Source organism: Truncatella angustata, assembly GCF_020726525.1.
Source record: "Truncatella angustata strain MPI-SDFR-AT-0073 chromosome Unknown BKA67scaffold_3, whole genome shotgun sequence".
Lineage (NCBI taxonomy): Eukaryota > Fungi > Ascomycota > Sordariomycetes > Amphisphaeriales > Sporocadaceae > Truncatella > Truncatella angustata.
In genome coordinates this window covers 794,218-815,501 of record NW_025763383.1, presented here as the reverse complement: position 1 = coordinate 815,501, position 21,284 = coordinate 794,218, and the positions used below count along the sequence as shown (strand labels likewise).

At 50.5% G+C, this 21,284-nt stretch overlaps 8 protein-coding genes across 8 annotated transcripts; 6 read left to right on the top strand and 2 right to left on the bottom strand.

The window, feature by feature from the left end:
- Positions 1–1,413: 1,413 nt before the first annotated feature.
- BKA67DRAFT_516060 (uncharacterized protein) lies at positions 1,414–4,213 on the top strand (the record flags this gene model as incomplete). Its single annotated transcript, XM_046097778.1, has 3 exons — positions 1,414–2,512; positions 2,597–4,056; positions 4,112–4,213. The coding sequence occupies 3 exons, from the start codon at positions 1,414–1,416 to the stop codon at positions 4,211–4,213; spliced, it is 2,661 nt and encodes an 886-aa protein (XP_045959432.1).
- A 1,417-nt stretch (positions 4,214–5,630) lies between these two features.
- BKA67DRAFT_514895 (general substrate transporter) lies at positions 5,631–7,326 on the top strand (the record flags this gene model as incomplete). Its single annotated transcript, XM_046097678.1, has 2 exons — positions 5,631–5,718; positions 5,780–7,326. 2 exons carry the CDS (start codon positions 5,631–5,633, stop codon positions 7,324–7,326), a joined length of 1,635 nt encoding a protein of 544 aa, XP_045959431.1.
- A 386-nt stretch (positions 7,327–7,712) lies between these two features.
- BKA67DRAFT_534101 (ubiquitin-conjugating enzyme/RWD-like protein) lies at positions 7,713–8,317 on the bottom strand (the record flags this gene model as incomplete). Its single annotated transcript, XM_046099801.1, has 2 exons — positions 7,713–7,966; positions 8,071–8,317. The coding sequence occupies 2 exons, from the start codon at positions 8,315–8,317 to the stop codon at positions 7,713–7,715; spliced, it is 501 nt and encodes a 166-aa protein (XP_045959430.1).
- A 1,427-nt stretch (positions 8,318–9,744) lies between these two features.
- BKA67DRAFT_657118 (glycolipid anchored surface protein) lies at positions 9,745–11,182 on the bottom strand (the record flags this gene model as incomplete). Its single annotated transcript, XM_046107062.1, has 6 exons — positions 9,745–10,263; positions 10,324–10,383; positions 10,430–10,780; positions 10,831–10,904; positions 10,957–11,080; positions 11,132–11,182. 6 exons carry the CDS (start codon positions 11,180–11,182, stop codon positions 9,745–9,747), a joined length of 1,179 nt encoding a protein of 392 aa, XP_045959429.1.
- A 638-nt stretch (positions 11,183–11,820) lies between these two features.
- On the top strand, positions 11,821–13,456 carry BKA67DRAFT_657117 (uncharacterized protein; the record flags this gene model as incomplete). Its single annotated transcript, XM_046107061.1, has 4 exons — positions 11,821–11,880; positions 11,929–11,959; positions 12,013–12,154; positions 12,205–13,456. 4 exons carry the CDS (start codon positions 11,821–11,823, stop codon positions 13,454–13,456), a joined length of 1,485 nt encoding a protein of 494 aa, XP_045959428.1.
- Positions 13,457–13,929: 473 nt separating this feature from the next.
- On the top strand, positions 13,930–16,155 carry BKA67DRAFT_559640 (uncharacterized protein; the record flags this gene model as incomplete). The annotated part of the gene is made up of 1 exon (XM_046102414.1): positions 13,930–16,155. A coding segment is annotated over exon 1 (1,885 nt), but the record flags the coding sequence as incomplete, so codon positions are not given.
- Positions 15,988–16,747, top strand: BKA67DRAFT_227812 (uncharacterized protein). Its single transcript, XM_046095612.1, has 3 exons — positions 15,988–16,268; positions 16,339–16,541; positions 16,614–16,747. The coding sequence occupies exons 1-2, from the start codon at positions 16,102–16,104 to the stop codon at positions 16,532–16,534; spliced, it is 363 nt and encodes a 120-aa protein (XP_045959426.1). The 5' UTR covers positions 15,988–16,101; the 3' UTR covers positions 16,535–16,541; positions 16,614–16,747.
- A 1,004-nt stretch (positions 16,748–17,751) lies between these two features.
- BKA67DRAFT_227808 (uncharacterized protein) lies at positions 17,752–20,186 on the top strand. Its single transcript, XM_046095611.1, has one exon. The coding sequence runs from the start codon at positions 17,955–17,957 to the stop codon at positions 19,974–19,976; it is 2,022 nt and encodes a 673-aa protein (XP_045959425.1). The 5' UTR covers positions 17,752–17,954; the 3' UTR covers positions 19,977–20,186.
- Positions 20,187–21,284: the final 1,098 nt, after the last annotated feature.

The following is a 21,284-nucleotide window of genomic DNA, read 5'->3' as shown; positions in this document are numbered from 1 at the left end:
ATTTTTATGCTGGCGCCCAGAATGCCTGTTCTATATTGAGCCATTTTTGATGTTATTTCCAAATCCTCAGCTCCCTTGGCGCCGAACTCACCAAAACCAAGGTTTACGGAAACAAAAAATGAAATCGGCCCCCATTTGTCGTACGAGGTGGAACAGCGCACAACGCCATTTTGCTGTGTATTGTAATAGTGCAGGTCAATCACCTCGGCCATTTGTCAAGCATTGCTCTATCTCGAAGCCACCTAGGCACATATGTAGAGAGAGTTGTTTGTGGCCGCCTGGCAATTACTGATCTAACCTCTGGGTGTGAAGTGCAGGGCATTTATCCTAATTGGCCGAAGCAATAAGCCGCCATGTTTGCGTATAGCAAATGGTACACCTCATCACTCTGTGTCGTACACACAAATTAGACACGGCATGACGCCGTCCCAGGAGTGACCATGTTTGATAGTCGCAGAGCTCTTGGCATAGGTATTCGTTTGTTGGGTTCCTCTCAAGGTTCTGTGTAGTCACCGTTGAGACTCAAGCCCTCCCACCTGACATCCACCGAAGAAGCTCGGACAAGACAAACCAAACGTGTTTCCAAAATATGCTTCTTTTCTCGTTTTGGTGTCGATTTAAGATGACAGGCTCATGCGACAAGCTATCCTCGGACGAATCGTCTGGGGAGTGACACCATAGCGTGTGAAACTTTATATGTTCTCAAACGGTTCCTGTATGATCTTCAGTACTTCGTCTGCACCTCTTACTACATGTAGGGAAGCTTGGTTGAAAACAGCAGCACCACTGTGCATACCGAGCAGCTGCCGAGTACCTTCATCCTTTGAAATGGTGTCCTGTGTTCAAATCACTGGCAATGGCTTGTAGGCTTCATATTAGCATAGCCAAGTTAATGTATGAGTAGGAAGCTCAGGGCGTGCGAGTTGTCCCAGACAGCACCCCGACCCTCCCACATGCGGCTGGTGCAGGTGTCCAGGTGTGGCTGCAAAGCACTGGATGTATCAGTAGCCCGGCGAACAGCACAGTTTGAGCCATTGGACCAGAGTTCTATCAAAAAAGGCAGTACTGAACCACTGCATCGTTCGGACAATTATTTATTTGTATATACATTTTAACTTTTCTACTTCTCAAGACAGCTGCATCACAACTATCACGAAGAGTGCGATCGTGTGCAAATATAATTAATTAACAGAACATGGCTACCTTTTGCTGCAGAGTGAGCGCTTACGTAAACTGAAGCCACAATACCCCAACTTTCAGCCACGCCATTGGATTGGATATGTAACGGCATCGTCTTGTCGCGTGTTGTCTCGTTTGCGCCTAATAAAGTAAATCGGCTGCCCAAAAGGTGTGCTTTTGCAACCAAAGACTCAATTGTTACGATGATACAGTTTTCCTGAAATACGCCTCACCATGGATGATCTGTTGGGCCTCGATTTGTCGGGATCGGCCAACCAGGCCCAGCCTGGTTCCAAGACGACAACCCCTATGCCCATGAGCCAGAATAGCTTCTACCCAACGCTGCAGCCGACACCTTCGCCCCAAGTATCTGGCCGCAACACCCCGCTCTCCGCCCAGGGCTCTGGTTTCAATGCCTCGAGAACCGCATCGACCAAACCTGTGACCGACCCGTTCAGCAATCTTGGTAGCTTTGGTGGGGCCAAGGGCAATGCGAACCTCAGTCTACGCGAGCGGCAGGAGCAGCTGGAGGCCGAGAAGAGGAGGAAATCAGAGGAGCAGAAGAGACAGATGCAAGCTCAGTATGGAGGCGGTCAGTTCTGGGACAATCTTGGTTCGGCCAGCGCATCGCGAACGGCCTCGCCCGCGGTCCCCTCAGTCGGCAGTGGAATAGGGGCTCAGAACGGACAACAGCAGCAACAAAAACAACAACGAGACGACGATGATCTATTTGCTGCTTTCAACAAGAATACAAAGGTTGACAACTCGAGTCACTATCCGCCGCCAATACAGCCATCATCTGGCAAGAGCACCCCGGCAAATGCAGCAAAACTGGATCTAGGTAGTGCAAGCGCTTGGAACGTTCCAACTACGTCCAGCAGCGGCGACTTTGGAGATGACGATGATCCTTTCGGACTCAACACGTTCAAAGCTAAAACCTCTCAGCAACCAACACCGGTTCGGGAACAAGCTGATGACGATGACTTCTTGGGCGACCTTGGAAGGCCGGTAGAGGAAGTACGACGAAAGACACAAGTCACACAACGAACAGCGGAGCCCGGAAAGCCCATCGAAGACTCCGAGTCTGATTCTGAGCCAGAAGCACCCCAGAGATCAACTGCTGACGATCCCTTCGATAAGGCAGTTGCGGAGTTGGTTGACATGGGATTTACCCCCGAAAACGCTAGGCGTGGTCTGACGGAAAGTGGCGGTGGTCTTAACATCCAAGCTGCTGTCGGATGGCTTTTGGATGATGCACATAAGACAGCAAGAAAAGAAAAGCAGTCATCTAGAGATTCTCCTGCTGATCGGGCAAGGAACCGCGAGGACGCCGGTCGATCACGAAACAACGCAAGTCCTGCCTGGATGAGGGAAGAGAACCCCGGCCTGCCACCACGAAGAGATAACAGATCACCAGTTGCGGGAGGCGACTTGTCCCAAAAGGCGGCGGCAGTGGGTACAAGCTTCTTCAAGACTGCAAACTCTCTGTGGAAACAAGGCCAAAAGCAAGTGCAGAAGGCAGTGGCGGACTTCAACCAGGAAGATGGCGACCCAAGTCAGCCCAAATGGATGCGGTCTGCCCAGCAGGAGAGGCCGCATCCCCGAGAAAAGCAAGCAGTATCGGCAACAGACGAAGCCATGATGCTTGACGCTGGTAGACGTCCAGAAAAGCCATCTCCTCGGCCATCAAGAGAACCACAGCAGTCCGGGTCCTTCAGGGATGCACATTCTCGCGATCGTCCGCAAGATCTGCCCACAAGACCTGCAGCGCAAGCATCTTCAGTGCCCAGATGGCAGCAGTCCCAGCCTGGGGCTGATCCCAAGGCTCGTCTAAATAAACAGTTGGTAGAGGAGCAAAGTGCACAAGCATATGTCAGCCCGGCAAGGAGGAAGAAGGCAACACCACAACCACAAGCAGCCTCCACTGAGCCGGAAGTGGACTTGTTTAGCACCACTGCTCCGGTTGCATCTAAGCCTCAGCCTCAACGGTCGAGCCAACCGTCTTCCGCTGCCACGAACCAATTTAGTCAACCAGCCTCCCGAGCAATTACGCCCAGACCTGCGGCACCAACCAGACAAATCCCCAGTCTTGCCCCGGCAGTTTTGCAAGCATCTACAAAACATCGGCTCGATGGCACCGCTCATTTCAAGCGTGGTGACTATGATGCTGCACATACCGCGTATTCCAACTCGTTGAATGGCATCCCGCAGACGCATCCGCTTTGCATCGTGCTTCTCACGAACCGGTCTCTTACTTCGCTGAAGACTGGTAGCCCCAAACAGGCTGTAGATGATGCGGATGCGGCCATCAAGATCATTGGTCCATCTCGCGGTGAAGGTGAGAAGGTTGCTCTTGGTGACGGAGAGCATCGTGACATGAAAGATCTCTACGGCAAGGCTCTGAGCCGAAAGGCAGAAGCCCTGGAGCAAATGGAAAAATGGGCAGACGCTGGCAGTGTATGGCAACAATGCGTAGAAGCAGGTGTCAGTGGTGCGACTGCTATTGCTGGGCGCCAAAGATGTCAAAAGGCTCTCGCTCCCAAGCCAAAGCCTGTCCAAGCCGTGAAACCCCGGCCGAAGCCCTCTGCCAGTATGGCGCCCCAGAAGGACTCTGAGAGGGTCCAGAGGTTGAGAGAAGCCAACAAGGCTGCCGAGGCGGCAGAGGACGAGAAATTCGCCCTTAGTGAAAAAGTTGATGCCCGCATCTCAGCTTGGCGAGATGGAAAGAGAGACAACCTGCGTGCCTTGATAGGCAGCTTAGATCAAGTCCTCTGGGAGAATAGCGGATGGAAGAAAGTTGGGCTTCATGAATTGGTCATGGCGAATCGTGTCAAGATACACTACATGAAGGCCATCGCAAAGACACATCCCGATAAGGTACGTTTTGTTATTGTTCTCTCGTTTACACCTCGACGTACTAACAGCGGAGTAGTTGCCTCAGGATGCCAGCACAGAGGTCAAGTTAATTGCTGCCACGGTTTTCGCAACGCTTAATGAGAGCTGGGATAAGTTCAAAGCCGAGAACGGGCTTTGAGGTTAACTACAAGTCGTTCAGATATGAAGATATGAATACATGGTTAAAAAGGCCCTGATAGATAGCGCTCAACAGATTTGCTAGGATTATTGATTCAACCATGATCGTCTTCTACGTCTTCATCATCTCAAAGCTGACATCCCGAGGCTTTTTAGTTGTATTCATGAAGATTTTCTGGGATAGTTAAAGTGCTCACTGTTCGTCTTTTGCGCGCTGGTTTCCAGTAGACCATTGTTTTATTGGTAGAATCGCCAAACTACAAATATGTAATGTCCATAGGAGAACTCGACATAAGATCATTTTACCGCACAACATCTGTGGCATCCCATCCGGACGCACCCGAATAAATGTTGGGAGCCTCCAGCATTCCAATTGCCGGCCTTGTGTTCCTCCTCATGTAAGCTTATGCCGACAATCACTTCCCCTTCCGCTGACCTCGACAACCGAAGGTATCCGCCTCCGCTCCAGCAGTCGCGTTTTGTGGCCCGCGATGTATTTAAAAAGAAAAAATGCGGGATAAGAGCTGCCGAGAAGACACCGAACCCGATCCCCGCATGTCTTCTCCAGAACCCTCCCAGCTGCCTCCCCGCGGTCGATCCCCCGTGACTGATCAAATCGTCTTGTTTGATAACAAGGAATAGAAAGATCTTTGGGATCTCGAGATACTGTGACGTCACATCTGGGTCTGCGCGATTTCCTCCGTGCAAACGGACTTCCTCTTTGGGCAATCCGAGGAGCAACTAGACTCCACTCTGTCCACAGGTTTGCGACCTGGGGAATGGAGACGGGAGATGGCTTGATGGCGGCTGGTATGATCTTGATCGTATTAACAGAATTCAAGGATCCTTTTAGAACAGAGACTGAGAAGGCCGCAGTCTTCGCGATCTCGTTTGTACGCATGCGGCCACTTTCTTGCGCTTCAAGTGAAGGAAAAAAATAAAATAGAAAAAAGCCCTTGTAATACCAGCCGCCTTGTCTTTCCTATCGAGCTTTCTCCGGCGGTCTAACGAGAATCGCTTACTTGTCGGCGAGCCTGCCGACTAGATGTGAGATATCCCCATCTATGTAGACTACAGTAAAGCAAGGAATCTCTAGATGTGGATCTGAATGGTGTAAAGCAAACAGCGGCGCAAAGCAGCGCTCCGCTTATGGGATCGACACTTTGAGTTACCATTTCACGCACAACGTCATGCTATCTTAGCAGTACTAAATGAACGGTCGAGGGCTTGGCGTTGAACAACCAGAAACGGAAAGTCAGGTACAAATACGCTGCATGACCGCACCGCACGTGCTCGTTGAGATGATCTTCATTACACTGACTTTCCCACGGCGCGGCTTACGGTATAGTAGTCTTCTGCGGACATTGATGGCCGATCTGGTATGAACTACACATTCCACCTCTGACCAAGCCGCAATCATGAAACCGTTCTTTGGACTGAGGGGCAAGGCCCTCAACTATGCGGTGGGTATTATCGCAGGATGCGATTTCCTGCTCTTTGGGTACGGTAAGTGGCACCTTGAAGCGTCACACCCACGTATACATCATTCTAACTTCAAGGCGCATAGACCAAGGTGTGATGGGAGGCATCCTGACGATGAGTCAGTTCCTCACAGAGTTCCCCGACATCAACCCAGACGCGGAGGGTATCTCAGACGCTCTGTCGCGCACTCGGTCGACGAATCAGGGTATATCGGTGGCTGCCTACAATCTGGGCTGTTTTCTGGGCGCCATCATTACGATCTTCATCTCTAACCCCCTCGGCCGCAAGCGCATGATCGTGCTCGGTACGAGCATAATGGTGATCGGTGCCATACTGCAAGCTTCTGCCACGACGCTTCCCCATCTGATCGTCGGCAGAATCATCACGGGTCTCGGCAACGGCGGTAACACGTCAACCATTCCGACGTGGCAGAGTGAGACGTCGCGATCTCACAAGCGAGGTAAACTTGTCATGATCGAGGGAGCGCTCATCACCTGCGGTATCATGATTTCGTACTGGATCGACCTCGGTTTCAGCTTCATCGACAGTAGTGCTTCGTGGAGGACGCCGCTTGCGTTCCAGATCGTCTTCTGCATTTTCATCCTGGCATTCGTCTGGGGCTTGCCGGAATCGCCCCGCTGGCTTATCCTCAAGGGCAGAGAGGACGAGGCGCAGGAGGTGCTCGCTGCGCTTGCCGACAAGGAAGTCCACGACAAGGAGGTGCAGAACGAATTCGTTGCCATCAAGGATACCGTGCTGGAGATGAGCAAGGGGTCCTTCGCCGACTTGTTCACCATGGGCAAGGACAGAAACTTCCACCGAACTGTCCTCGGATACACGAACCAGATGTTCCAGCAGATCAGTGGCATCAACCTCATCACTTACTATGCGCCTGTCATCTACTCCAGCCTGGGAATGTCCTCCTTCCTGTCCAGGCTCCTAGCCGCCCTCAACGGTACCGAATACTTCCTTGCGTCGTGGCCGGCCGTGTTCCTGGTCGAGCGCGTAGGCCGGCGCAAGCTCATGCTCTTCGGGGCCGTGGGGCAGGCGGCATCCATGGCGATCCTGGCGGGGGTGAACTCGCAGCCGGACAACAAGGGCTGCAACATCGCGGCCATCATCTTCCTGTTCGTCTTCAACACCTTCTTCGCCATCGGCTGGCTGGGCATGACCTGGCTGTACCCGGCCGAGATCGTGCCCCTGAGGATCAGGGCGCCCGCCAACGCCCTGTCGACCTCGGGGAACTGGATTTTCAACTTCCTGGTCGTCATGATCACCCCCGTCGCCTTCAGCTCCATCGCGCACCACACCTACACCATCTTCGCCGTCATCAACGCCTTCATAGTCCCCTGCGTGTACTTCTTCTACCCGGAGACGGCATACCGCTCCCTGGAGGAGATGGACGCCATCTTCCACAAGGCGCCCGGCGCCAAGGGCTGGATCGGTGTCGTCAAGGTGGCGCGCGAGGAGCCCAGACGTTACGGCAAGAACGGCGAGTTGCTGATCGACTACAAGGAGACGGAGGAGCACAAGGCGCACTTTGGGCACGAGGAGGACCCTCATCGCGGCGCTTCCTCGAGCGATGCCGAGACTGGACGTGGTGGTGGTGTGCTTCGTGGTACTGCAGCGTGATGGCCGGTATCAATACAGAGGTGCAGCGTGGAAGACAATGACATGGAAGGCGTTGGTCACTTCAAGTGTCAAAGTTTACATATAATCGAGTAAGAGGAGATGGCCTATAGGACCAAAGAAAGTAACGCCGTGCTATGCATTTGTTGAAACCATGAATAGATACCCCCTTTTCGATTCTTCCTCGATCAGTTTGCCATAAGCCACCCAATATTGCTATGACCTCGCTGCCGACCAGTGCCGTACACGAGCGTTGGCAATATGCGCTTCCACACAAACGAAGAAGATGATGTCCCATGGCTGCCAGTAACCGCATTGTTTCGTTTCGGCGCCGCATGATTGAATCTTTATATTGTAGTTCAAACGGCAAATCTTGGAATCTTCACATATCACAGGCCGAGCATCCTCCTCACGCCGTCGCGGACCTTCTTCTCGTACTCGGCCCTGTGGTTCCGCCACATCTTGGCAGCCTCGACGTTGGCGGGACTCTCATCGTTGGGCTCTGCCAGCATGCTCATGACGGATATCAGGATCTTCTCGACGCTCTGGATGGGGCTCCAGCGCTCGGAGGCATGCTCGTAGTGGTTGGGGTCGTCGCCAGGTGGGTGCAGGATGGAAATGCATACCAGGCCGCTGGGATATACTACGGTGCCCGAAGGCTGATCAGCAGGCGTGCACTTGCTTTGCTTCCGCAAAAGGTGTCTGAAGGGGCATCGGAAGAGAAGGGGTAAGGGGCGGTAAACATACCATTGGGGTGGAAGATCTCTCCCAGGAACTTCATGCTCGGCGGCGCAAGCGGGTAGTCCTTGGGGAACTTGAGCTCAGCGGGGAACACACCACCCTCGAAGGGCGTGCCTTCGGGCCCTTGAATCAGTGCTTCCCAGTGTAGGAGATCATCTTCGGATACTGGGCCGGCGGTGATGCCGTCCGGCGGGTTATTGGTGAGGGCGCGGTACTCCTGGAGAAGCCGGCGGTGGGCGGTGGATTGCGCCATTGTCTGATTTGGTCTGCGGAATTGGAGCCGGAGAAGTGAGAGACTGAAGTAGCTCAAAGGGAATGTGGAAGCACTCGGGTTAATCTAGGAGGTATGCGAATCACTGGGATAGAAAGCCGATTCACGGTGACATCGGAATGGCATTCACGCTATCGCCAGTTCCGTACAGTAAGTAGGTTAGTCAGGTTAGCATGATGGAGCCTGAGGTCGTCCAGCAGTGGCAACCCCCACTAACCCCCCTCCCCCCGCAATCATCACATGTGGCCAGTGCATGACAGTGTCGATATGATTACATACTCGACGAAGGTTAGACTGGACTAAGTTAACGAGTATCAGTATTCTAATATATGTAGCTTTCAGCTGTCCCTGCCCTTATTGCTCCTCTCCATTTCTCAATATACCTGTCCAGGATTGTGAACTCTGATCTATCAGCATCAAACAAGTCATTTCTCCCACTCTAGCATGCTGCTAATATCCCAAGTTTCACTCAACCGGAAAAGAACCCTATCCATTCCTTTAGTAGCCAGGAATTGCACAAAGTGGCAACCTTTGAAGACACCCATCAACTTGTGCTCCGAGGCACATTTCGAGCCATGTTAGACAAATACTATGGCTTCGCGAAATGTATCGATGACCTGCAGTAGAACAACAACAACCACAATGTCGCGTAACTACCCGGATGAAGCCGTCATTTCTTTGGCGAGAAGTTGATGTATTGGCTAAGTCGGGTGCAAGCCATTGAGCCACAGATACTCGTTTGCCGCGTATTCGCAGTTATCCGATTCTGTACCAACCTCTTCGGTCCCACTCCAGATACGGACGTTGCCAAGAAATTCCAACGAAGGGCAGATGCCAGGATCTGGTAAGCTAGGTCAGCTTGGCTTAGGTAAGTAAAAGGGCAATTTACCTCTTATACAACAGAGCTAGCATTAATACTTAATATAGTTTGGGCTTGGAAAAGGTAGAGTTCGGTCAGAGCAATGGTGTGGAAGTAACAATTAGCGTTGTCAAAACATGTCTAGAACGGAGTATAGTGATGGTTGTTTTTGTGTCTTCACGGAACAATATCATGTTTTTCCCTTGACATGCCTTTCCACGGGCAATCGACTGCGCGCCTTCGGGCGAGTTCACACATCGAAGGACTAGGCTTCCTTTATTCTGGGCGTTTACACCTTGTTTTAGAACCAAGACTGGGAAAGTTGTGGGGTGAAGCTGCACTTGTTTTGACCTCGGATGAAGTGTGCTGAAGACAAATTCCTCGAAAGAATGAGGTATTGATAACCGAGGTAGGTAATCAGCCACCCAGTGCTAGTGCCAGTGCCAATCAACGTATACATATTAAAGCTTCGCCCAGAAATGCGATCAGCGTGCCCGAGCAAGCAGCACAATGACTTCTTCGAGCTCTAGCCAATGATGACAGAAGCCACTCAAGTCCAGCGTGGACCGGTGCCACTAATGCGGAATCTCTGCCACATTGAATCCGCCAAGTCGTCCACCTCAAACTCGCGAATCTCACGCTCTACATCAACCCACTGACCGTCTTCGAGCTCTGAGCGCGCTTCGTCCCAATCCACTGGGCAACCCGGTAGTTCTGTCGATGCCTGCCAATAAGAGCTCTTTGCTGGCATTGTGGGTGCTTTTGTTGATGTGAACTGGCTGTCCGACCACACCGCCAGTGTATTTGGTCGCACGTCGAGGCATTGTTCGAAGCTGTTTTTCAAATTATGGAAGTCCTGGAGTGTCTCCAACTCACCGGTTTCAGCCAATTTCACTAGGCCATAGCGATTAACAAGTTCGAAGAATTCATAAACAATACCACCCGAGAAAACACCGGTCATCTCCGAAGAGTATATCGCATGAGTTTCAAGGAATAGGCGAGGTGACGGGATGTTACAGCCATACTCTGAAAAGAAGACGGGTACATGTGCGTTGGCAAATATTGTAACCTAGACATGACTGTCAGCAAAGACACACAGTTTTTAGTGCATGATTCTTTGACTACTCACGAGCCTATCGTAACCTGAAGTCTGCATAGAGGATTTGCCACACCATGAGTAGTTGTTGAACTTGGCTTGTCAGTGCTTGCCAAATACCATGAAGCGGTATACTCACACAAAAGAAGTCAAGGGCGTCAGACTCGTTACCGCTAGTGAGGTAGTCAAACTCGGATTTGAATACATTCATTATTTTTGATGAGTTCACTCCCACAGGCAGTACTCTTTGTTGGCAAATATCAGCCGCGAGCGCCATGTACTTTTTCACGTCTCGCGTGACGGCCCTGATAACAGATGCAGCGTGGGTGCTGGCTCCGGAATTGATGACTTCATTGGCTACAATGACCCCGAGTGTGTTTGGGTATGCCGCAACACAATCAATGGTAGAAAAATACCCCTGGAGTAGATCTTTCTTGTATGATTCCAACGACGCTTGCCTATTGATGCATGATCGGGGCGTCGATAGACACTACCTTTGGTCAGTATGGCGGACATGCCGCCGAGAAGTGCTCAGCTCACAAAGAGTACATGAATACCGCATTCAGCCAATAGATCCATGGCTATATCATGGTTTTTGGTATTATCTATAAAATCTGCCTAAGTTAGTTGTGTTGTTTTTCAGTGAGAGACATGGGGTTTCCTTACAGACAAATATGGTGTTCAATCCAAGTTGTTTCAAATACGGTATGCTGCGTCGAAGTTGGTTGACACTATCATCCTCGAGGGGATCTCGGCCGCTAAGCTGGTAAACGACGCCTTTCAAGAGGAACTAGGAAGAGGGCGTCAGATGTATAAGCAAAGGCATTGATACACGACTTACTCGCTCATCTCCTTTCCAGAAATAACGACCTCGAATTGATACTAGATCCATCATTTCTGCTCAAACTTGCGGTACTACAGTGAACATTAGTTTTGTTTCTGAGTAGTATTGACCATGCCAACCCCGTCTAGAAATTGGTCGAGTTTTGGTGGTTTACGTGGGTAACGTCATCCTGTGGGGGTCGGACTTTCATATCCAATCCTTCAAACTAGGCACCAGTCACCACTCAAACAAGAGAGTTACAAAACAAAGACTCAATGTGACTATCTCATAGATATAATTCAATGGTTTGAAGCACACGAAGCTCAAAGACCGGAGACTGTTCATAGAACGACATCATCAAATCGGACGCTGTTGCTTCTACACAGAAGATGCATTAAAGTACGATCAGAAACAAATTTTGAGCAGTTTAGGTGAGTAATGCATTGCAGTGTATACAGTACTTCGTTAAGTGATCGTTCATACGTAAAAAAATTCAATGACATCAAGATGGCAAGGAAAGGAGTATAAAACAACCCCTTCTAAACTCAAGCAGCGCACGGACCAGTCTTGATAACGTGCACCCAAAATTTCTGGTCTGCACCAGGTTCGTCATCAAGCTCTACACTGTAAACATAACCATCTAACGAAAAGACAATTTTGCGGTGCTCTTGTTCATCAGAGGTGCAAATCCAACCCATCGAATCATTATGGCGAAGCCAAAACAGTTGCTAAAACAAGCGGCAAAGCCTAAGCAAAAGAAGGAGCAGGTAAGAAGGTATGACCCAGTGCAAGGTTCGCGAAACTGACCTGATTAGACATTCAATACTGCAGACGACTATCTTGCAGGTAAGTCTGAGAGACATGGCATGAGTGTGCGCGTCTTTCTGACTGATGGAAAGCTGGCGTGGAGCATGAAGAAGCTGCAGGAAAGTGGCGAGCGGGGGATGCCGCCAAGTCAATGAGATTCTTCCAGCGTGCCATCGAGGCATACGATCAAGGCTTGAAAGCATTCCCATCGAGTTTGGACCTCGCTTACAACAAGTTGGTATCCATGTTCTTTGCTCCAAACGGCACGCTGATTTTCTTGCCAGGGCACGAGTTTTAGTCGAGGTTGCGACACACCCTATTCTGGTTGCGCAACTAAAAGCTCCTCTTTTAGACGCACTAAAGTTTGCTCTAGATGCTCACCAGTACGCTTTGAAGCTTGACCCGGAAAATGCAGACGCTCTCTTCAACACTGCACAAGTGCTGACCAGTATCGCGGAGGAGATCGCTAACAACGATGACATTCCCGACAAGGAGGCGCTCAAACTACTCCAGGAAGCTCTAGAGCTACAGTCAAAATGTTATTCGATTCAAGAGCTTAAGCTTGAGGAGAGCATGGAGCAAGAACGTCAAGCCAACGAGCAAGCCGCCGAGTTGGAGGATGAAACAGAAACGACAGCGACAGATGAACAGCAGCCCGACCAGGGATCAAACGACGAGGATGATCAGTGGTTCGCAGTTGTCGAGCCGGTGACCCGCGACAGTCTGATCGATACCTTGGTTGCACAGTTCAACACTCTCACCACATTGTGTAGCATTTTGACCGATGCCCCTGAGATTGCTCCCCCAGCGACCTTGCCGATGATCGAAGAATACTCGTCAAATCTTGTGCAGAGAATTCCGGGGATCTCTCAAGACAAGCCAGAGAGATTGCAGGAAATATCTCTGTCCAAAGCGAATTTCATCTCCGTCCTCCTCGAAGCTGGCTTCAAATCGGGCAAGATCGATGCTACAACGTATAAACGAGAGCGCGACACGGCCTTCACAGTGCCGGAATTGTCGACAAATGGCACGGCAGAGACGCTTCTTGCTAACGCTCGCTCGCTGATATCTTTCAACTCGGCACTTGCAGATGCGTATTCGAGCGAGTCAGCTGTGCGGTGGAACGCTCTTACTGAGGCCGTTCAGCAGCTCACTGCCGCCGCCAAGGTGCAAGGCACCGACCAGTCCGAATTGGCCACAACTCACTTGCTCCGTGGAGACGCCAATCTTTTCCTATACGCTCTGGCACTTCCACCGGCATCGCATCAGGCGGCGATTACGAACGCTGGTCAACTGACAAAGAATTCTGAAGTGTTTTACCGCAATGCAAGCAAGCTATCAGGAACTCGAGAGGAGAAGGCAACCGCGAGTCTACGATCGGTCGTCGCTCAACACTTGCAACAGCAGATATCGCAAGGAACTGCTCTGGACATAGGAGCTATAGTGAGTGCAAGCTCGAATGGACCGCAGTGGGCATTGGAACAGCTGGAGGATATGATGGCCGAGGGCCTGCTTCCGCAAAGTTTAGCAATCTAGGGTATACTATACACCTCAGCATAGATAATTTCAAGCGGGGGACTTGCCAAAACGAACATGGAACAACCATCTCCTGTTTGACATGCAGAACTGTAAGGTTAGTATGCTCATAGCACGCTGTAGTGGCTCTGACTGGCAGTAGAAGAGCTCCGATGGGCTTTCGGAGCATGCTAATTAAGTGACATAGCACCTAGCATGGTAATTCACGCCAAAAAAGCAATTGTAGAAATCGCGATAAGTTCAGTGACAGCACTGAGTAATTCGACGAGGCCTTGACAAATAGCATTCCAAATGGTAAGATATGTTAAAATAAAAACAAGCAAAGAGGCCAGCAGGGTATTGGCATATGTACAAGGAGAGTCTGTAGTTAAGCTATGTAGGCAAGGAGCTGGTCCGGGCTTTAACCGCCGCTGGTCTGTCTCCACCTTTCGAGGTACCGGCCAAGAGCTGGCGGGACCCGACATGATAATGAAGCTCTCCAAGTTTGGAAGTTGACTCTGGCGTCATTCTCGAATGCCACCATACTATGCCGCCACGACTGCCATTGAGTGCCTCAAAGGCCGGCAGCAGCCTCTTGAGACCCGCCAGTAATGGCGAAAGTCGTGCTGTGTGTTTCTTTTGTTCCCTTGCGAACGCTCCGACGCAACCCTCGACGCGGCGTTCCAGAAGAAAGGCCGCCAATTCGCGAAGACTACAGTCCACCTCAACAACCACCGCTTCCTCCCCTGCCGAGCCTGATGCAAGGAAAGAACTGGAAGACGCACTTGTACAACTCCAAAAGCATGCGGCCAACTATGTCAACCTGTCAAGACTACAACTGGCCATCAATGGTTTGCGACAGCGGCCTGGCAGCGAGTCGATAAGGGTAGCTATCCTGGGCCTTACCAATGGCCGAACCTCTGGAAACTCTGCCAAGCAGGTGTTGAGGCTGCTTCTGGCAGATCCGCTGAAGGACCAAGAGGAATGGGAACAGGAGGTGGACAAACATGACCTGGCACAGCCGATGATTGTTCGGGTTGGTGGAGTCGAACAAGAGAAACAACCGGGGCCAATCTCAGCAACGAGGGGAAGCCTCTTACATGAGGTTCATGTATCCGCCCCAACTCTGAATGGCCACAGTCTGGAGTTGCTACTCATGGAGTCAAATCCTTACACCTTGTCTCCTGATGACGGCGTGGAAGGTCTGGAAGACTCGATTCTGGTGCCAACAGTGGACATCCCGACCTCCAGCACCGGACGATACACGCCAGTGACGACACCAGTGCACAAGGCCTTGCTTGTAACTGATGGAATCATGGGAGCTGCGGCAATGACGTCGATGCCGCTATCGGAAAGCGCAGATGTTATTGCGGCGGCTGTGAACATGCCTGGATATAAAGCTATGGACAGCGAACCTCTACCGTTCACGCCTGTTGACGTAGAGGCTGCTGCGGTCGGTCTGGGTTTGATTCGTAAGAGCGTCAGTAAAGCTATGGAGTACGAGCATATGTGGTTCCAAAGTAACGTCCCGAAACTAGCCGATTGGGTGAAAGCAGATGTTATCACTACAGCCACTGGTACTACGAAACCTCCTGTTCGACGATTGATTGCATCGTTACTACAGAGCGCCACAAATGCAATCCGTCTGGAAGAAGCACGAACACTGTCTTCTTCATTGGAGTCCACGGCAACTAGAACACCTTCGCACCTTGGACCAAGCTTGGCTGCGTGGGCGGAGAGCGCGCACACGGAACTGCAAGAACAACTGGACCTGGCCTTCTCTAGTCGTAGGTGGCGTAAACTGGGGTGGTGGAAACTATTCTGGCGAGTCGACGATGTGCATATGCTCACAAGCGACATTCTCAACCAAAGGTTTCTGCCCGCTTCGGAAAAGAGCGCCATTTATCTGGCTGGTCGCATAGAGGAAGCGATTGCGCCGAGCAGTGTACCCGTTCTGTACAACGCCCACATTGCCACGGAGGCCAATGCTGTCACGTTAAAGCCCAGCCTCTGGCCCACAAATATTCCTGCGGCTCGAGCGTATCTTCAGAATGAAACGATACCGGCTTTACAAGCATTAGCCCAGAAACTCGTCTCCCAAGCATTGAGCACCTCTGGTCTTACCACCTCTCTGGGGGCGCTGGCCTATTTCGGAACAATCACTACTGGGATTTACGAGGCAGGCACAGTTGCAGCACTCGGCATTGTTTGGAGTTTGCGCCACATGCAAAAGCGATGGGAGGCTGCCCGTGACTTTTGGGAGGGTGAGGTCAGGGAGGAAGGTAGAAAGGCCGTTCGTGGAGTCGAGGCCTCTGTTGAGAAAGTGCTCAAGCAGTCTGATATCATCACCAGCAGTACCGTTGCAGAGAACGAACAGCTTACCAAAGCTAGGCAATTGGTCGAAAAGGCTACTGAGGCACTGAACAGGTTGAAATAATGGGTTTCACCGCCACCTGTATGAGTAATGCATAAATGTATAATACCACACAAGCCCCTATTCTGCAACAAGAAAGAGCGAGGCGTGTAAATAGCGCTCCAAGGAGCTAAAAGGGGCACGGTGCTCCCGGGAAGGGGAAGCTCTCCTCGCACACCAACCCTCCCAAGACACACACACTTTGGCTCTCGTTCTTTTTCTCAGCATACAACCGAGGAAGTGAAATGATCAAATGAGTTGGAACGTTCTGGGAGCTTGCAATATCCTGTTGCTTGTGGCCGCCGGATTTAAGTTTGTCTTCCCCCACGATCTGAGTAAACTCTCAAACCTGTTCAACACCACGGCTACGGCAAACCATATTATCTCCATCTATGCACCCTCTCAGGGACGCTGCCACTTGTTCGTACTCGACCAGAAGCTATATAAGATTAAAAAACACAACTCAAACTAACCGTCCATGAAACCACAGGTCACAGTGGTGTAGTGGTTATCCGCGCAAACCTAAGAACATTATCATTATCTCCTGGCGGAGCCGTCCTCCCTCCGCCGCTCTTCTTTTTGCAGGTTGCAAGTTCGAGATGGGCAAGAGTTTTTTTGCATGTGGGCTTTTCGCCATTTTGACGGTTTTCCTTTTATTGTGCGACGCCGAGCAAACATCATCCTGAAAACAATGTATATGTTTGTTCAGACTTCGATTCGATCAAATGTATTCATGCTAACCTCGAGGTATTCCTATCACTGCAGTTTTCCTGCGGAAACACATGGCCAACTGCCAGTGATATGCGTACTGCTAGCACCTGACAAGTGTATGCAATGAAACAAACCGGATAGCCCGAATCATTAGCGGAGATAGCGAACACGCAGCAAGAAAGCCAACTACAATAAATATAGTTTACCCGTATCATCTCTCTGCTGGAGTACCAATCGGTTTGAATATCTTCTGCTGCAACTGCTACGGTGGGCTGAGTTGTTTCTTCCAGTATCTGCTCATCGGCGATGACAAAAGATATTCGGAGTAGGTACAGTGTATTTCAAAACGCATCGTTCATGGACGATATCGTTACCAGCTTGCCAGAAGTAGTACGCGCTCAATACAAACGTTGACGCATATGCTCTGTAGGTCCAGATCCCCTAGGCAGGTGACCAACAGTGATTTTGTTCGAAACAATACGAAATACTTCAGTGGAATGGACTGAAATACTGGGTGTAATTGAATACTATTGTGGTAGTTTTAAATGTTGTTTGTCCAATTACCATTGTGAAATGTGTTCGTTGGTATGAACAAACCGGCCTCACCTATGAGCCAGCATGGGTGGGTGAAGACTCTTGACCAACAGCGGGACCCCATCAAGAAACAGTGCATTTAGGACATGCACGCTAGGGTCGTCGCAAGCCACCTGATCAGTATGGCTAGCCATCACGAATTGTCGCAGTTTTTGATCATAAAACCGCCCTCTTGTCGTATCATCGACAAATTATTTGCAAAATAGCGGCTTCTTATACATAATTCAACAAGTCCTTAAATTCCGACGTTCGTATGGTAATGGCTCAGTACTATATTCTTGATTGCGAGGTGGGTGCCAATGCGTGCCGAATTGGATCCCTGCTTCAGCTCCTGCACGCCATCCTGTCTTGACTATCCTCTATGGTCCGGTATGAATTGGCGTACTGATCAGCCACTGGCCAGGTTAGCGGTTTTAAACCCTCAAATGAAGATGGATCCTCAGCCGCAAACTAGCCATGTGAGTCGGGATCACGAAGCCGTCGATACACCCTCTCTGTGTTGACACGTCTTGGTCGTTTGGGCACGTCGCTAGTTGCAAGCCTGGTGATCGCTGCGTATCACGACTTTCCATAGCAACTACTGGGCAGACGACAATTTCTAACAGGCGAGTCGTGGTTGTCTCATCAGAAATCTGCTTGGTTCATCATTCATCAGCCGCGGCTTGTAGCCTCGTAGCACTGCATTTGATGCGCTGGCAATCTTACTCGGACAGCCCTTTGGAGTGTATCCTCGAAATCTGCAGGAGAATCAACGTTGGGCTCCCCAAAACACAATAGAGCTCTGAATTGGCATTTCCGGCAATGTCGGGCATTCCAACAGGATGGGAGGCTGATTATGATGGTTCGCGATGGTTCTACCGATACAAGCCTACAGGGCTGACACAATTCACGTTTCCGAAGATTGGCGATGAGTTTCCCGAGCATGTAGGCATAAGCGGCGAGACTTTCGATCTTGCTCCGGAAGAACGGTTGGCAAGCGACCAGCAAGTCAAGAGACGCAGTGCCTTAGATGGTGCGCAAAATGAACCGATCCCGATCGGGAGCCGCAAGAGACACGAGCCGTTGGACGAAATTGATGAGATGAGTGCTACAGGCTATTTCGACCCTGCCAGCTTCATGTATTTTGGTCAAGAGACCAACAACGATTCCAGTCCAGTCGCAAATGCAGATACACATAGTGAACAAAAGACCAGTGTGGTGGCGCAATTAGATTCCGCGGTTTCATCACTTACCGCAACGCCAAATACAGGCCAGCCTGCGACGCTTGTTATCAATAACCCGCCCTCCAGCGAACCTGTCATTTCTATCCAGACGACCGGCGATTCTCTTGCCAGTTGTGCTACCGCTCCGGACGATTCCCAGTTTGATGAACGCGGGATACCAATGCTCGATGGGCAACCAATATATGCAGAGCTTCAGGATGTCGGATCAGCTTCGACAACACATGCACGGTGGACTCCTATTGGAGAGATATCAGAGCTTGCCAGTAATGACACAGTCAAATGCGCAGACGAATTGGCCCCAGTTGAGTTGGACGCATCGTTAAATCAAGCAGGTATTGGCCCTGGAAGCACGCAAACAAATGGTCCAGTTGAGCTTCCAACAGAAAGGAGCATATCTCCAAGGTTACAACCGAACTCTCCGCCAGAAGCACAGCACGTGGAAGCCGTAGACTCGTATCCTATTGTGTCCGCCTCCTTCTCATTTCCTCCCTTGAGGGGAGGAGGAACATCTGCGGCAGCTCATGTACCTCAAACGATCTCCACGACTGGAGTTCATGGTAAAGATAAAAAAAATCAGACCGGCGTATCGGTAGCAAATAATCATCATGGCATCTCGCAGTCAACTCGGTCTACAAGTCAATATCCGAGTCCGGAGACGAACCACTCCCAACGATCATCGTATGCTACATCGAATATATCAGCCGTCCAGTCTCAGGAATTGAAACTTGGAACGTCTCACTCATATCGAGATACCACTGCTAACTCATCATCCGCGCCAAATATCATCCAGCGGCATCCGACCATCTTGACACCTTCGGCAGGTCCCAAAGTCCCAAGAAGACTGGAGGTTGAATCATCGCCACAACGTGTGCCACTTTCACCTATCCCCTCGGTCCTGCAACCAGCAAAAATGCCATTGCATCCAGTCGCTGAAGATAAAGTGTCTCAATCTGCACAAGCTCGCATAGCAGGCTCAAACGCAAGACATGAACGTCTATCTTCGGGCTTGATCGATATTTCGAGAACTGACGAGTCAGCTCAAGGAACAGTCCATGTTTCGACTATTCCAGCACTGGCTGATCCTCGCCATAGCATGATTCCTTATGTGCATGGCCAGAAAACTCAGCGTCCTCAATCCCTTCCCTCCGAGCACCAGACAAGTCTGGCAGCTTATCAGCGCGGTGAGCAGTCGGTGCCGCCGGGTCATATCCTGAAGCCTACGGAGCCTGAGGGTAGGCGGGTACCTGCAGCGGCTATCCCCAAGCCTCCTGCCTTCCGGTACATCACTACCGCGTCGAATCCCGATGCTCAAGAGCCTCGGCCGATGCTACACAAGGCGAACACTGTTCCCGATCAACTGCCGTCTCAACATGTTCACAGACCATCATTGAGTGGTCCTGGGCTCTATGTCTTCCAAGAATTCTCGTCTGTTCAAGGGCCGTCTATTACGCAACGCTCACCCCAGGAAAAAAACACATGGCCAAGTTCTCAGCCACACAAGGAGACCAAGACAGTGTCGCACCATAGCCGAGTCCCTGAGGCTAGTCCAAGAGCACATGCGGCGGATTATTCTGGAGGTAGCTGGGGTGACCATTGGTGATGGTGCTTATTGCTGCAGTGAGAGTTAGACACAAGAAAGGGACGGATATAGAGGGTTAGCAGCAGGAATGACATTGCGCATACCTGACCAACTGTAGAGTTCCTCGGGGACCCCTCAAGGGCTCCTCCGAGGGCTATTACCATTTTATACCAACTAAACCAAGAGCACCGAATCCTTGCCCTATGAGGCACAGTCTAATATAAGTTGTGGGCCCATTCAGTTACGTTTCCATCGTATACACTGACGTAGTATCATGCATAATCTCAACTCGACGGTGTGTCCCAAAGAGCATCAAATAGCTCGTCGAGTGGTATTGTCTCTCCATTGACCCGAAATCTACCGACTTGTATATTGTAGCATTCTTCGTAGGTCGGCATCTGGACAAGGTCAAAGTACCAGCAGTCTTCTCGAGAAAGCCATCAGGGTGGCGACCCTGAAATTCTTTCCAATAACTATAGTGTGTCCGCGAGGCTTCAACAACAGTCACATTGGGAAAGCTCGCGGTTGTGAACCATGGTTTCGTAACGTAGGTACTCGATTCCCTTCGTAGGCACCGCGGGTTGTATACTGTAAAGTCTACAACTGTTAGCGTCATGATCTGCATGGCGGATAGAATTGGGCGCCAGATTGGCCATTAGCCCATCGATTATGTTAGCAACTCTGAGACTTAGCAATAGAGACATATTTCGTGAATGGCAACTGGAACATAGCAGCTACCGTTAAATTGAATCATATTGGCGTTACTTAGACTACTGCTGTAATCAGAATAGTCGCCATCGCCACTCACACCTGTTAAATACGGTGACCTCTTAGATATCATGGGCATGGGCAAGCCAGTTCCAGCACTGTTTTTCAATAGGCCTCACATTAGTTGAGAGTTGATTGTAAAAGACTGCATAAATAGATGGCCGGAGAAATCAGAACTGGACAGCAGTGAAACCAGACAGGGAAGCAAAGATTATGACGGCGAAGTAATTCAAATTCTCGCAACATAATAGATCACGGCCTGGCTACATACATACAGGGCTCATGGCTCTGGTTCGCCTCTTATGTGAACTCTGCAGCGTTGAAGCGAGGTCGCATGTTGAATATCGACATGAGTTTACAGTCACTCTTTTGTCCAAGTAGGACGTTTTTCTCCTTCCGGAAATCGATCCGATTCATCGGGAAACAACTATTGTTGGTGCCAAATGCTGAGAGATTCTTGATCCCGGAGCATTACCCCATTCTAGTATTCATTTAAGATTGAAAGTCCTCGACTGTGTGCTGTCCTCATTCAGGTAATGTTTTTGATGGATCTGCCAAGCC